This window comes from Hetaerina americana, unplaced genomic scaffold (genome assembly GCF_022747635.1).
Source record: "Hetaerina americana unplaced genomic scaffold, ioHetAmer1.1.p SCAF_19, whole genome shotgun sequence".
NCBI classification, from domain to species: domain Eukaryota; kingdom Metazoa; phylum Arthropoda; class Insecta; order Odonata; family Calopterygidae; genus Hetaerina; species Hetaerina americana.
The window spans coordinates 8,784,703-8,797,740 of record NW_027286752.1 but is presented as its reverse complement, the minus strand read 5'-3'; the positions used below and the strand labels follow the sequence as shown (position 1 = coordinate 8,797,740).

At 36.4% G+C, this 13,038-nt stretch overlaps 1 protein-coding gene across 5 annotated transcripts in view; it reads left to right on the top strand.

Annotated features, from left to right (window-relative positions):
* Positions 1 to 55: 55 nt before the first annotated feature.
* faf (ubiquitin carboxyl-terminal hydrolase-like faf) overlaps positions 56 to 13,038 on the top strand; it is a 94,099-nt gene continuing 81,116 nt past the window's right edge. For 3 of the 5 annotated variants that reach the window (XM_071584511.1, XM_071584510.1, XM_071584507.1), the window contains exons 1-8: positions 243 to 315; positions 1,207 to 1,380; positions 1,751 to 1,988; positions 2,070 to 2,295; positions 2,661 to 2,795; positions 6,068 to 6,224; positions 6,306 to 6,490; positions 11,900 to 12,035. In XM_071584511.1, coding sequence (XP_071440612.1) covers positions 1,300 to 1,380; positions 1,751 to 1,988; positions 2,070 to 2,295; positions 2,661 to 2,795; positions 6,068 to 6,224; positions 6,306 to 6,490; positions 11,900 to 12,035 — 1,158 coding nt within the window. In that variant the 5' untranslated portion in view covers positions 243 to 315; positions 1,207 to 1,299. Of the gene's footprint in view, positions 144 to 242; positions 316 to 536; positions 667 to 1,206; positions 1,381 to 1,750; positions 1,989 to 2,069; positions 2,296 to 2,660; positions 2,796 to 6,067; positions 6,225 to 6,305; positions 6,491 to 11,899; positions 12,036 to 13,038 lie in introns of those variants that run through there. The other 2 variants (XM_071584509.1, XM_071584508.1) reach the window with 2 other exon arrangements.

Below are 13,038 nucleotides of genomic sequence, written 5' to 3'. Positions count from 1 at the left end.
ATTTTAAACATCTCATTCAGACGTTAACGTGACTTCCAGTTCCGAATCAACTACAGCTGATGGTAGTCACCAAAAAATAGTTCTGAATCAATTAAGTTTACTGGCAATCAGCGGGACCAAAAAACACAACGTAAAAATAAAAGGTAAATAGGTTACGTAGCCAGCATTTTAATAGCCGTCGTCATTTGTGTTTTTCCAATAATTTAATGGTGTAGTCAAGGAGAATATTATTACGCCCATGTCACCGGTGTATGGTGTTTACTGTGCGTGTGCAGTTTACGTCAAGTGGTTTAAGGATCCGATCCACACGTAGAGGTTGGTCTTTTAGTCCATTAAAGCATATATTCATTGACAGCCATTCATAATATCTCGCATGATGCCACCAATATTCTTTCTGCTTATATAGCTTTAGTTGATAAGATACACGCTGGGCGTGAATACTGACGTCCGTAGGTCTTGTAGTTCTCGCTCCTCCCGTAGTCCCTCCCTATCATGAGCGAATACTGCAAACAGTCGCCATTTTGTGTGTTGCCCGGCTGATGAATCTTTCTGATATTTGATTAAGTTCAGCTATATAAGTTCCGATAAAGGCTTGGACAAAGGAATAGATTTTAATTATAAATTGATTTGTAGGTTATGCTGAGTGATAACAGTTTTCAGTGCCAGGTGAGCTTGATTGAAAGGTGTAAACACGTCGAACTTCACCAACGACGTATAATTTCTTCTTTAAACTTTTCAATTTATTTTTAGTCTTATGTCAGATAAATGTGAATTTAGAGCAGATGATAACCTTTGATGGGTCCATAATATGTTGCTTTATTGTGTGTACTACGTATCAGTTCGTTCGATTGAGTCTCCAAATACCAGTAGGCTGGACTCTGCAATTTGACGTCCGTGATGTCGAGGAACTTCTGTATTTCTTATGAATAAAATAATTGATAATCCCAATAAAAATATAAATTAGAATGTTGGTTTACCATGTTATAATTATGCCAATCAAAGATCGCTGAACTCTGCCCTAGTATTGATTTCAAGACGGCAATGCCATGACTCATAATTGGGATACCGATCTTAAAGAAATGTATTGAGACCAACTTCTAACAGTTACATAGGCAATGTCGTGAAAATAATGTGTAGCATTAATAGGCATTTGGACTCCTGAAAATAATTTGAAACATGGTAACGGTTGGTTGGTATTATTTGCAGATAATGTAGCTGACGCAAGAAGTCCACTTGAAGTTTGTTTTATTGGTTCGATAAGTCCTAGAAAGTCTTATGTTGAGAATTGATTGAAGAACAATGACGATAGACACGAGAAGAGGAGGACAAGGCGTCCTCACGGAGCCTCCCGATGGACAGACGACGACGCAGAATACACAGGTTAGTGCCTACAAAGAATGTTTTGCATGGTAAAAGCTAAAAAAAAAATTGTTTTGTTTTCATTAACATTTAGCCAGTATTTTCCTAATTTTAGTGTGATTTGCATGGGAAATACTCTGTATTAACATACCTCTGCGTATGACTTTTCAAGAAACCATTTCATTCGTGTAAGATAGTTTCCTTAAGAGTCAGGGGTTTAGCAAACGAAATTGGTGTTACCGTTGATAATGTATCATGCAAAACACCAGAGTTTGTACAAATTATTGCAGAAAATTAACCGAAAACCAGTCCCAAATTTTTCTGCGTAATGCATTGCTTATTACGGTATTTTTTCTGCAAATGAATGAAATCATGTGTGTATGTCTTTCAGAGTGGTAATAGTAGCATATTGCCCGAAACTCCGGGTATTGTTGGAACTGAGGCAGAGTCTGGAGTCAGCAGTGGAGTAAGTTTGGAAGCTGAAGACGAAGTAGGGGAACCTGATTTTCCTCATGCTAAATTAGCAATGCTGGAAGAAAAGATATCAAATGCCCGCTGGGTGGTTCCTGTTCTTCCTGATCAAGAACTAGAAGTTTTACTGCAAGCGTCAATAGACCTTTGCCGAAAAGGTTTGTGTATTTTCATTATATTCGGGTGATACATCGTGTCTGGTGCAGAATAATTTATTCCAATTTCCAATCAATTTGTAGGATTGGATGTCAGGAGTGAAGCTTGTCAGCGGTTTTTTCGTGAAGGACTTACTGTATCCTTTACGAAGATTTTGACTGATGAAGCTGTCAACAGCTGGAAACTCAATATACATCAATGTATCAATCAAAACTGTGAACGATTGGTTGAACTGTGCGTTGTGAAGCTAAATCAGGATTGGTTTCCTCTACTTGATCTTCTGGCAATGGTCTTCAACCCAGGGAATAAGTGAGTATTGTTATTTTTTTATCATAAAACATAATAGCCATTGAAAGTGATGATACTATAATTAATGAATGGGGTTATGTTTATGTGAATTTATTTCCTATTTAAATGACCATAATATATCTTGAATGTTATGAGGCATATATTAAAATTGATGACCAAAAGTTGCAAATTTGACTGGAAATACCTTTTGTGCATCGTTAAATTAAGTTTGTCTAGCTTAAATTTTTTCACAAAAATGTTACTATAGACCAAGCAGAATTGTTTCATAAAATTAAATGTATCTGCCTATTTTTTCTTCATTCATCCATAACATCATCTCTCATTTATAGTATGAATAATGGCTGACAAGAATTGATTTTTTTTAGGTTCCATACTTTCAATGTAGCTAGACCTTCTGTTACTGTTCCACCTGGTGTACCAATCAGAGATGAAGATTTGTTTGCAAGACCTGCAATGGACACGAGAGGACCCAAGGGATGGCTTGTTGACTTGATTAATAGGTAATCATGTTCATATATGTATCTATAATTAAGGATACCCAGGTCATTTTCATTTTGTCTCGTGTATATGCCACTGAGAGGAATAGAAACAATAATTGTACATGAGATCAGATTTGGAGAAGTTTAACCATTCTTTTGAAAAAAGGTTTATGGTGCATTTTATTTATGAATTTTAATGATACACTAAAGTTAAGAGCTTTTTTGCATTATATATTTGAACGTTCTCATTAGTTGATAACCAATATGCTCATCTGGTGATGAATATTTACTTTAAATATACTGTCACTCTTTTAAATTTAATCGGTATGCTTGAGAATCGGAAATTCAAACAAATTAATAAACAATATAATTTCAGGTTTAACTTTGTGGAACTCTCCATAATGGAGAGAAATTGCAATTTCCACTGTAGCGTTATAATTTCGAAATGAATACAGAAATACAAAACGAATTCAATATGTCTGTGAAGTGTTTCTATAAGTTATACATGAGAATATTTTCACATCATGTCTTCCACAGTAAAGCATTTTTCATCTATCTAGATATGCTATTTCAGCATGTTTAATTTTACAAGGCAATGTCAATTAAAGTGCTAGAGCAATTTAATACAGGAATCATAAATTAGGGTTCATTAAAACCTCCTCTGCAGGCAAGGGTTTGATTGTGTTTATTTTTTTTCACAGAAAACAATACCTTCCATTTTCTTCTTTTAATGTTTTAATTAGATCTGTAGCAAATCGAGCGTGCTAAAAATTGATTAATTGAAAGCATGACAATCTTCTGAGTAAAGGCAATTATTATTTTTCTGCAGGGATGCCAAGTGGGAGCATACTGTTTTAAGTGAGACATTCCGCATCCATGCCTAGAATTTTGATGATTATTAAGCTAATGGTTGATGTTTATTCTCAGGAATTCTTTTGTTTGAGGCAGTTAGGAAGTATTAGAATTTCATTACCTTTGAGAAAACAGGATATTTCAAAAAATTCCAGGAAACAAAAATAATTTCTTCAAAAATAATTGTTCATATGCTACAACAAAATACCCTCATAGTAATGCACTCAAAATAATCAAAAATAAATATATAAATCAACCTTTCACATCTAAACTACACTAACCTCTTCTTCATTTGTGCATCATTTCTACCTTTTGTTCCATCCAGCATTCCTGTCCTTCATGCCTTGTCTGCCTAATGGTTCTCCCTTCTGTCGTGGTTTTTAGCTTTCCATACCCAATTTAAATCATCTGCATCCACCTCTCCTGCATACTTTGACTTTTTCACAAACATGGTCCCTCCTCTCCTCATGTGTAATGATGGTGCAAATTATGATTTCCTTAATTTGCTGTTAGCTGGATAAACTTTAAAATGTCATTCTGCCCCCGAAGTTTTGACAGTCCATTGGTATTGAGTCTGGGAGATTTGTGGAATTCAAGACATCACTATCTGAAATCAGTTTTTTTACCATCATATTGTTAACATTTTAAGTTATAAATAGAGCGAATTAAATTATCAAGGGCATATTATATCTTAGATGTGGTTGCATTGGTGCTCTATTCTACGTAATATTGGAAAAGCTATGTGGTCTATTTTTGTACCAGTCAAAGGCAAAGTGCATTTATAACGTATATGTATTTTGAAGAAATATCAGATCTCTTTGGGGCATTATAACTACAAATTATTTTTTTTGTTTGTTTGTAACCTGAACTATACTTATCTAACGCTGTGCATTATGCTTTAATATTACACAGTTTTATATAATGGAGTCAGCAAGCATGTTGCTCTTCAATTTTTCCTATTCCTTCATTCATGTGTAGTTGAATAATAGATTTTTGTTTGCAGCTTATGCTCAAATGATGAGTTAGCCCATGGAGTTAAATTGTTAGTCTGTCATTTTTTATTCTACCTGGAAGATAATGTATACGCTGTCCTTTTGAGTGGTTGAGTCACCCTACATTAAATGGGTTGTCTTTTGGAACTATTCATTTGAAACAGATCGATGATCACAATCTTCTTGATGAATTAGATTGTCCCAAACTGTCATGAATTTTTTCATGGTAGATAATATTCATGCTCAATATTAGTTAATAGGCCTTTTTCTTAGGTGGTGGAAAGATAAAAAATGTTGAATTACAAAGAATTCAGCACAAATTAGGGATTCTGGAAAAGTATAGTATTCAGAATAAAACATTATGTTGAGAAACTATTCAAGTGAACCATTAATTTACTTGTAAGGAATTACAAAGAATTTATAAGACAGCCTACATGCGTTAGACCTGCAAGAGCTATAAAACATGATTGAATAGATGATTTTTCTGTCTTTTTGGGAAACTACAGGTAGCGCAGAAAGGAGCTTGCCCCTCACTCTAAGGTTTACATGTTATGCAGGACTAAAGAAAGGTGATACTTTTACCCCTCAGATAAAGCTTTGGATTGATTATTGTGGCTGTGTTACCAGAGATTATGAGACAGTGAAAATTCTTAGAGTATTTATTATGGATGGGGTCTGGATTCAAAATTGTTACATCATATAATTGTATGAGATTCAATCGAGCCCTTCCCTGATGTCACAAAATCTTGAGTCATGGGTTGCATGTTTGGGGCTGGTCCAACTATAGAAGGGTTTATTTACTGCACTGTCCACCTCTACTTTCAAGAGAGAAACTAGATGCTCAACTGCCGCTTTCAACATTAAACAGGTGGGCCAGTTCCTTTTCCGTTGCCACCTGTGGGTGCCATGAAAGTTCTGGCGTCAACTGAAATTCACAATCATTAACTTGAAGGAAAAAAGGAAAATGTTGTGCCATAATAGATGTGCACGTGTTTACACTTAAGTGACGAGAAATTACCGACAGAAAATGTACATGTATTTCAGGAACCAAATGACCTCGCTCAAGTGTCCTGAAAGATGGTGCGTCAATGCAACTATAGTTGTGAAGATGCTTAGAACTGACATGCATTGTCCTGTATTAGAGAAAGATGAGGGGAAAGAAAATCACTGTAATTTGATAGCTTTGGAACTGCACAGGACTGCCGTAACTGTCACCGATTCTTTATTACCAACATTCAATAATGTTTATGTTGATGAATTGAAAATGTAGAAGTACTTCTTAAAATAACCTTTTTTTTCTTTAAAAATCCTGAGAAAGGGTCACCATAGATGACCTTGACCTTAGTTTTATTTTTAGGTGTGTGTGTATTGGCAACTACTGCTCTTTTTCATTATAAAATTCTTTTTTAAGTACATCATTCTTAAATGTCTATTTTTTTCAAATTTCAGGTTTGGCAACCTTGGTGGCTTCCAGATATTGCGAGAAAGATTCCAAAGTGGAAAAAATCTCACTGTGCCTGTGATTTATGCTCTTATCCGACCATTTGGGCTATGTTATGAAATGTTGACTGTACCTACAATAGAAAAATATCTAATGCCTATTATTGTGAGTAAAGTTTATTATCTTGTATGAACCTGCAGTTAATACCTGTAATTTTTTTAAATTTTTGTTATTATTACTTTTCAGGAAATGGTGCCAGTAATTTTATATGATCTTACAGATGACGAACTAAAAAAGGAAGCAAAGAACGAATCAAAAAATGATGCTATTTCAGCAATCATTAAAGCATGCAAGTCTTTAGTATCAAGGGTACCTAATCAACAAGATACTGTAAAAAGTTTAGAAATATTTAGGCTCAAAATGATACTCAGGTAATTCAGTTTGCTTTTAAATATCACATGCATGGTAACTTTATTCTGATTGGAGGATCATTCCATGGCATGTCCGATGATTTTTTAGTATAAACTTGATTTATGATTAGGGCCTAACTCTGGAAACAAAAATACAGCTCTCTGTTTGTAAAACATTGCTGAATATTTCAAATTCTGTAATGCATGGTCAATGGAAAAAGCATTATTTTATAGCATTTTTCTGCACGCCTTTATTTGTTATACCATATTTCCTGACCCATAAGATTCTCTTTTTTACTCCAATATGTGCTCTATAATCAACCGGCATCTTATGGGCCAGGGGCACTCTGGTATAATTTTTCCTGCACAACCTGATTCACCAAAAAAATGCTCATATTTTTTCCTGCATCAGGCATAGAAAATGGTTATCATGATTATAAATTTTGATAATATTTCTGTTTTGAGTCATTTGTAAGCAACAGAGTTAAAATATTTCGTTGGAAGTATTCCTAGAAAAATTCCCAAATCTAAAAATAATGCTCTGTGGCATGTTTAGTTAATCTCACATTGCCATGAAACTTAATACACATTGGGCTGACAGGGATATCACCCCCTTCTAATGCATGCATACATTCTATCTTGCTTAATAAGTCCACGGGTGTTCAACCTTAATTAGTATGACAGTTTTGTAACGGTATAGAATATGGTTATTTTTAATACAAATTTTGAAAATATCTAAATAATAACAGAAACTAATGTTGCATTAAAAGTTAAAATGACAATAACCTCTCATGGGATCGTAAGAGAGAAGATTGTCGAACAATATTGCATTTAAACTCATTATATTTTTATAGTTAAATACATAAACTTTGCTTCAGAAAAAAGAAACAGGGCAGTTGAAAGGCATAGGCCAGTTATGATATATTTCAGGGATTCTTCAATGGATAAATGTTAATATACATTTAGCTGCTCATTTTTTAAATTTAGCAATTCAATTTTATTTGTATTAGTACTTAAGCAAAAACAGAACAATGGAAAAGTTGGTACAAGATAATGTTATTGTTTAGGTTGTTTTGATTCATTGTTTTGATGCAATGTTAGGTAATCCCCTTAATTATCGTCATCCTAGTCTGAAGTGATGGTCGAATCACTCACCTCCCCCTCAGCATCTAAATGGAAAACAAGGTGAATATAAACACTTGTGAAGCTGTAGGAAGGGATAGATGGAGTTACAACCTATGGGTAATGAAAACACATACTTACTTTCATCATCCTCGTCAGCAAAAACGTCTTCATCGTCCTTCTCTCAAAGGAACACATCTTTGATGTCCATCTTGTTGCTTGTACAGCAATTCTTGAAAGTCTTCACGATCCTTTCCGACAGGGTTCTCCAAGCCACAGAATCCCATCATGAGACTTTGTTAGGAGAAGCTAGTTTGATTTTTCCCGTACCAGTTAACTCACACTCAAGTGCAGACGACCATGAAATGTACTGTTCTTGGAGTCGGTCCTTGAATGGCTTATTAATGCCGACATCCATCGGTTGAAGAACAGATGTCATTCCTGCAGGAATGACCACAAGTTCTGACTTCATCCTTCTGGTTTTATCTTTCCCAGCATCTGTAAGATAGCCTTTGAAAGAGTCCAGTAGAAGCATAGAGGTCTGATTCAAACAGTTACCTGATCTGCATCCCCACATGGTGTTTAATCAGTCAGTCTTCTGTCATCCAGCCTTTTTCTTGGGCCCGAACGATGACATCTTTCAGGATCACCTTTCCTTTCGGCATCATTTTTCTTTTTAAGATAAGAAATAGCAGCAACTTGCGACTGTCGGATGTAGTGGCTAACATCACTGTCATTCATAGTTTTTCATGCCCTGTTGTCTTCAGGAGAACTTTTTTGGCCTCTCAAGCATGAAATTTGGCAGCATATCTAAGTAAATTACCATCTCATTGGCATTAGCCATCTGTCCTGGCATGAAATTCCCTTTCTTTCAAATATCTATTACGTGTTTTTGGTAAGACAATTTCTGTTAGAAGTCTGCCGGGGGCTTCTAACAAATTGATGTTAGCTGTCACAATGCTGGCCATGGTCATCATATGAATTGACCTGCTCATCCTTGACTGGCCCAAAATTGTGTGCGAGGGATGTCCAAAGATCTTGCTTTGTTGTTGGCTTCCTGTCGTAGTAGGTAGTAGCTCACCAAAAGTCCACCACTCTGCCTCATGTCGAAATATTCCAAAACTGCTGCATCAACTTCAGGGAATCTTCCACGTTTTGGCCCTGTGAACCTCTTTTGCGAAGACTTGAATGCAAAAATAGCAGTGTTTTTTTGAGAACATTGTCGTACACTGCACTCATTTACACCAAATCTTGCAGCTGCTCTTTTGTTCCCATTTTCTACCATGAACAATATAACTTCATGGTGTACGATTCTTGCTGACAAACACCACGTCTCCGTTCTTTACCAATGCTCAATCGGCCTGCTCTCAGGAAGCTATCTGAATGGATTACATAGTCCAACATTTCAAGAGTCCCTGAGCAACAAAAATCGTGGCATCACCCACTTGGGAAGAATTATGGTACAATTATTCTCACTCTTTTCCGTTCCTTTGTACATGTTTTGCGCATGTTCAAATGTCCAACCCCAATTCAGAGAAATGACCACTTGCTAATCCCTGGTAATCCCCTGAAACATGGGTCACCACTTAACGCTAACCAAGGGAACCCTTAAGAGTCAATGCCTGTTACTGCTCTAAATAAGAGGGTCATCCGGAAAGTAGTACCCGTTCGTGAAATAAAGACACAAAAGTAAATATTAACAAACATAAAAAATTTTATTTGAAAGAGGATACTTTAAACTACTTCTCAACATAATCTCCAAGCAAATTAAGGCATTTGTCATAACGTGTGACAAGTTTCTGTATTCCTGCTGCATAGTCCTTCGCCGCCAGCTCATTGAGATACGCGAGGGACCCATCTTGCACAAATTTTTGCATAATGCAGATGGTGTTTAACAATTTCATGAACAATTGTTCGAGAAACATTGGGAAAATGCTCACAGATGTCATCAATTGTGACGCGCCGATCGTTCCTCACGAATTCGTCAACTGAGCTCACCAGTTGGTCTGTAATGACAGACGGTCTCCCCGAACGCTCATCGTCGTGTGTGTTCCCCCTCCCCATGTTGAAGTTGCGACACCACCGCCGAACAGACGACTCGTCCATTACATTGTCTCCATACACCTCCTTTAATTGGCGATGAATATCACATGGGCGAACGTTTCTTGCATTGAGGAATTTAATCACTGCCCTCACTTCACAACTGGCGGCGTTCTCAATTTTTTTAAACATTGTAAACAATCACAGAAACAACACAGGCAATGCTAGCGTCACGCAACTTGGCTCAGAGAAGGCAGACAAGCCACTGAAGCTATCTGACCTCGTCCAGCGGCTACTCGCGTCGTCAGCACTTCATGCGGCACGAACGGGTACTACTTTCCGGATGACCCTCGTATGTTTCATCTTAGAATCGCCTTTCAACCTTTTTTTTCTGTTTTGGGGTTTTAAAAATTGGGTGTGTTTTGAATTCACGGGCACCTAGATTGGAAGAAATACAGCATATGACACATATATTTACATTACACCCCAAAAATATGTTTTGATGTTATTTCCTGAAAGTTAATGGATTATGAATTGCCGAAATTCTTCACGAAAATTTTCGTGTCATCCTATTCTTTAAAGTGGAAGTTAGAGCTATGAGAAAAGTAATTTTGGCATCAAAATATAGAACTTAGGTGGCATTAAATACTCTTTTACGTCACATTTAAGCATTATTTGTAAATTAGCGCTTGTGAAATGACTGCAGTTGAAAGGAAAAAAGCACATTTACCTGATTAAACCAATGGATTTTAGTCAGAGGTTCCATGGGCCTCGACCATTTTTTCAATTGTTTTTCTGGAAAGTTCTTGGCAAATGGCATCAATAACTGGAAAAAACTCTTTGGGTCATTGATTGATTTTCATCCCTTTGAGACATGCTGGGCTGTACTATCAGCAGCTCCAATCAGCACATGCTATCTGTTGTGCCTGCATGTGTTGTTGTGGCATAAAAACGTTTACTTCATTTTTTGTTAACGTAATGAAAATAAGACCTTTAGGGACATAAAATTGATGTGTTGAATATCTGCTTTAACTAGGTGACAGATGCATCAGAGTGATATTTAATTTTGTTAGCTTTGAATGTTTTCGATGATTTTTCCAAACATCCACTGTATCAACTAGAACACAATATTTTTTAATTGTAAAATAGTCTGACACATAAGTAAAAGGTGTGAGCATTAGCTTCCTCCTCAGTGCCCTTAAACCATGCCATTGTGCCGACTTCAAAATATGGCAACTTGAGAAGAGCACTAATGTGAAGCTTCACTCCGATTTGAACTTAGGGGTTTAATTGACTAAAGGGCCAACCTAAATGAGGTCTTTATTGTCCTTAATTTTTCTTTGCCATGAGTTTTAAGATACTCCCACGTTGATTATTATAGAGAAAAAATATACTTGTGCAATTAAATAATCCCTTGAGTGTGTCTGCCAAATTCAACATTTATTCTCCAGGCATGTTTAAGCCTTCCAGTACCTAGGCAAGTAATCTCATCTTTGTGTTGTGATATGATTAGTATTTGAAAAATAAAAATCCCCAAGTTTGCTTTAGTTACTTATTCTTTGTATATGTTGGTTTGTTTTCTGTTGCTTAAAGAATCACTGGCCGTTTATGTCATGCTATTTATGTTTTAAATGATAGTAAGTCGTCTCTTGCATTCCAAGACCTTTCACTCAGTCAACAGGAACCTATTCAATAGATCAAATCAACAATATGTGTGTATGCAGATAGTGTAAGAATTCTTGTCCTTCTAGTAGTAGTAGTTTTAAGGGGAGGCGACCGACAGCTAAGGCCATTTGCGCCATAGGGGATGGACAGGAAAGGATGAAGGGTGGAGAGAAACCCGGCGTCGGCATTAGCCTGCTCTTTACGAAAGGCGCCAAGGGGTCCGCAGTTTAACGTCCCATCCGACGGACAGCGTACTCACTCAAAGTGCCCTCCACAAAGCACCTCAAGTAGGGATCGAGATACCTCTGAAAAATATTCAACACCGCCGGGATTTGAACCCGCGCCCTCAGGGTGGGAAGCCAGTACGTTAGCCCCCGCACCATCTCGATCCCCTCTTGTCCTTCTAATAGCTCTCCACCTGAAGAAATGCTGTGTAGCATTATGCATGTTACTCATCAACAAAATGATGGTTCATACTTTTACCTGTTATATTATGACTAGGAAATTTATATCAAGTATAAAAAAACTTAAAACTCCCTTGCTTAAGTAAGGACTTAAAAAAGGCATGCATTTGTGAAAATCAACATTTTTTGTTCATTTTAGGTTATTACAAATTTCTTCCTTCAATGGTAAAATGAATGCACTAAATGAAGTTAACAAAGTCATAGCTGGCGTATCATATTATACTCGTCACCCGGGGGTTGAAGAAGAAGAATGGTTAACAGCTGAACGTATGGCGGTAAGTCCTTTTATGCCTATGTGTAATCCCATTTTGTGATATAATATTTTTGGTAGGTCCTTTTCTGAATGTATTTTGTATGAATCCTCATATTTGCATGTGATGCTTTTTACTAAAATAAGTACCACAAATCATGTTTTTTATTATTTCATACAAATAATGGCAGACTCTCTCAAGCTTAATTTTGATGAATTGCTTCATTAATGTGTTAACCTTTCTCCCTATTATTGAAAAAGATAAGTCATGTACTCAGAGAGAACTTTAGTTGTAAAGTGCAATCCTTAAACCTTAGTCTTGGTGAAGAATATGAATGCAACATTGCTTTGGTTAAAAATGCATTTTTTATAGAACTAATTTGATTAATATGCTTATACTGTTAATTCAAATTCCCTTTGAAATTCTTAAAATGTCACCATGTCTCAGTTTATATGTTGAAAGGCCATTAATTGAGCTTTTCACAGTAATTTTTCCAAAATTCTTCTTTAGAGAGAGAATGTTTAGCGTGAGTTATGATAAACATAGCAGTTTTGGGTGTAACTTTGAGGAAGTGATATATGTATTCAAAAGCAACAGGCATGTTACTTTTTCACATTATATATGTATATGCAACTGGTTGCACCTTAATAAGGCACAACCTTCTAAAGTAGGCATCTCCATATAGAGTCAACATGGGCAGGTAGGGGTATTTAGAAGGGCCGCAGGTTGGGGAGGGAAAAGGCAAAAAATGAACCTAGGGAAGATAGTGTGTGAGGTTAGTAATAATAGCCAAAGGATGTGCATTGCACCCCAGATGAGGATGACCATTGGGCTGGGGGAGTGTCAACTTGTTAAATGGCTGCAAGTTGGCAACTTCCGTGAAAGGGTATGTTTCGGAATATGGCCGGAAGAGACCTTTTTAAGGTGAAACCAATTGCATTTATTTAAATGAAATATGTGAAAAAGTATTATATTTGCTACTTCTTTGATTGACCTCTGATGGATGATACTGATGTTTTCATTGAAA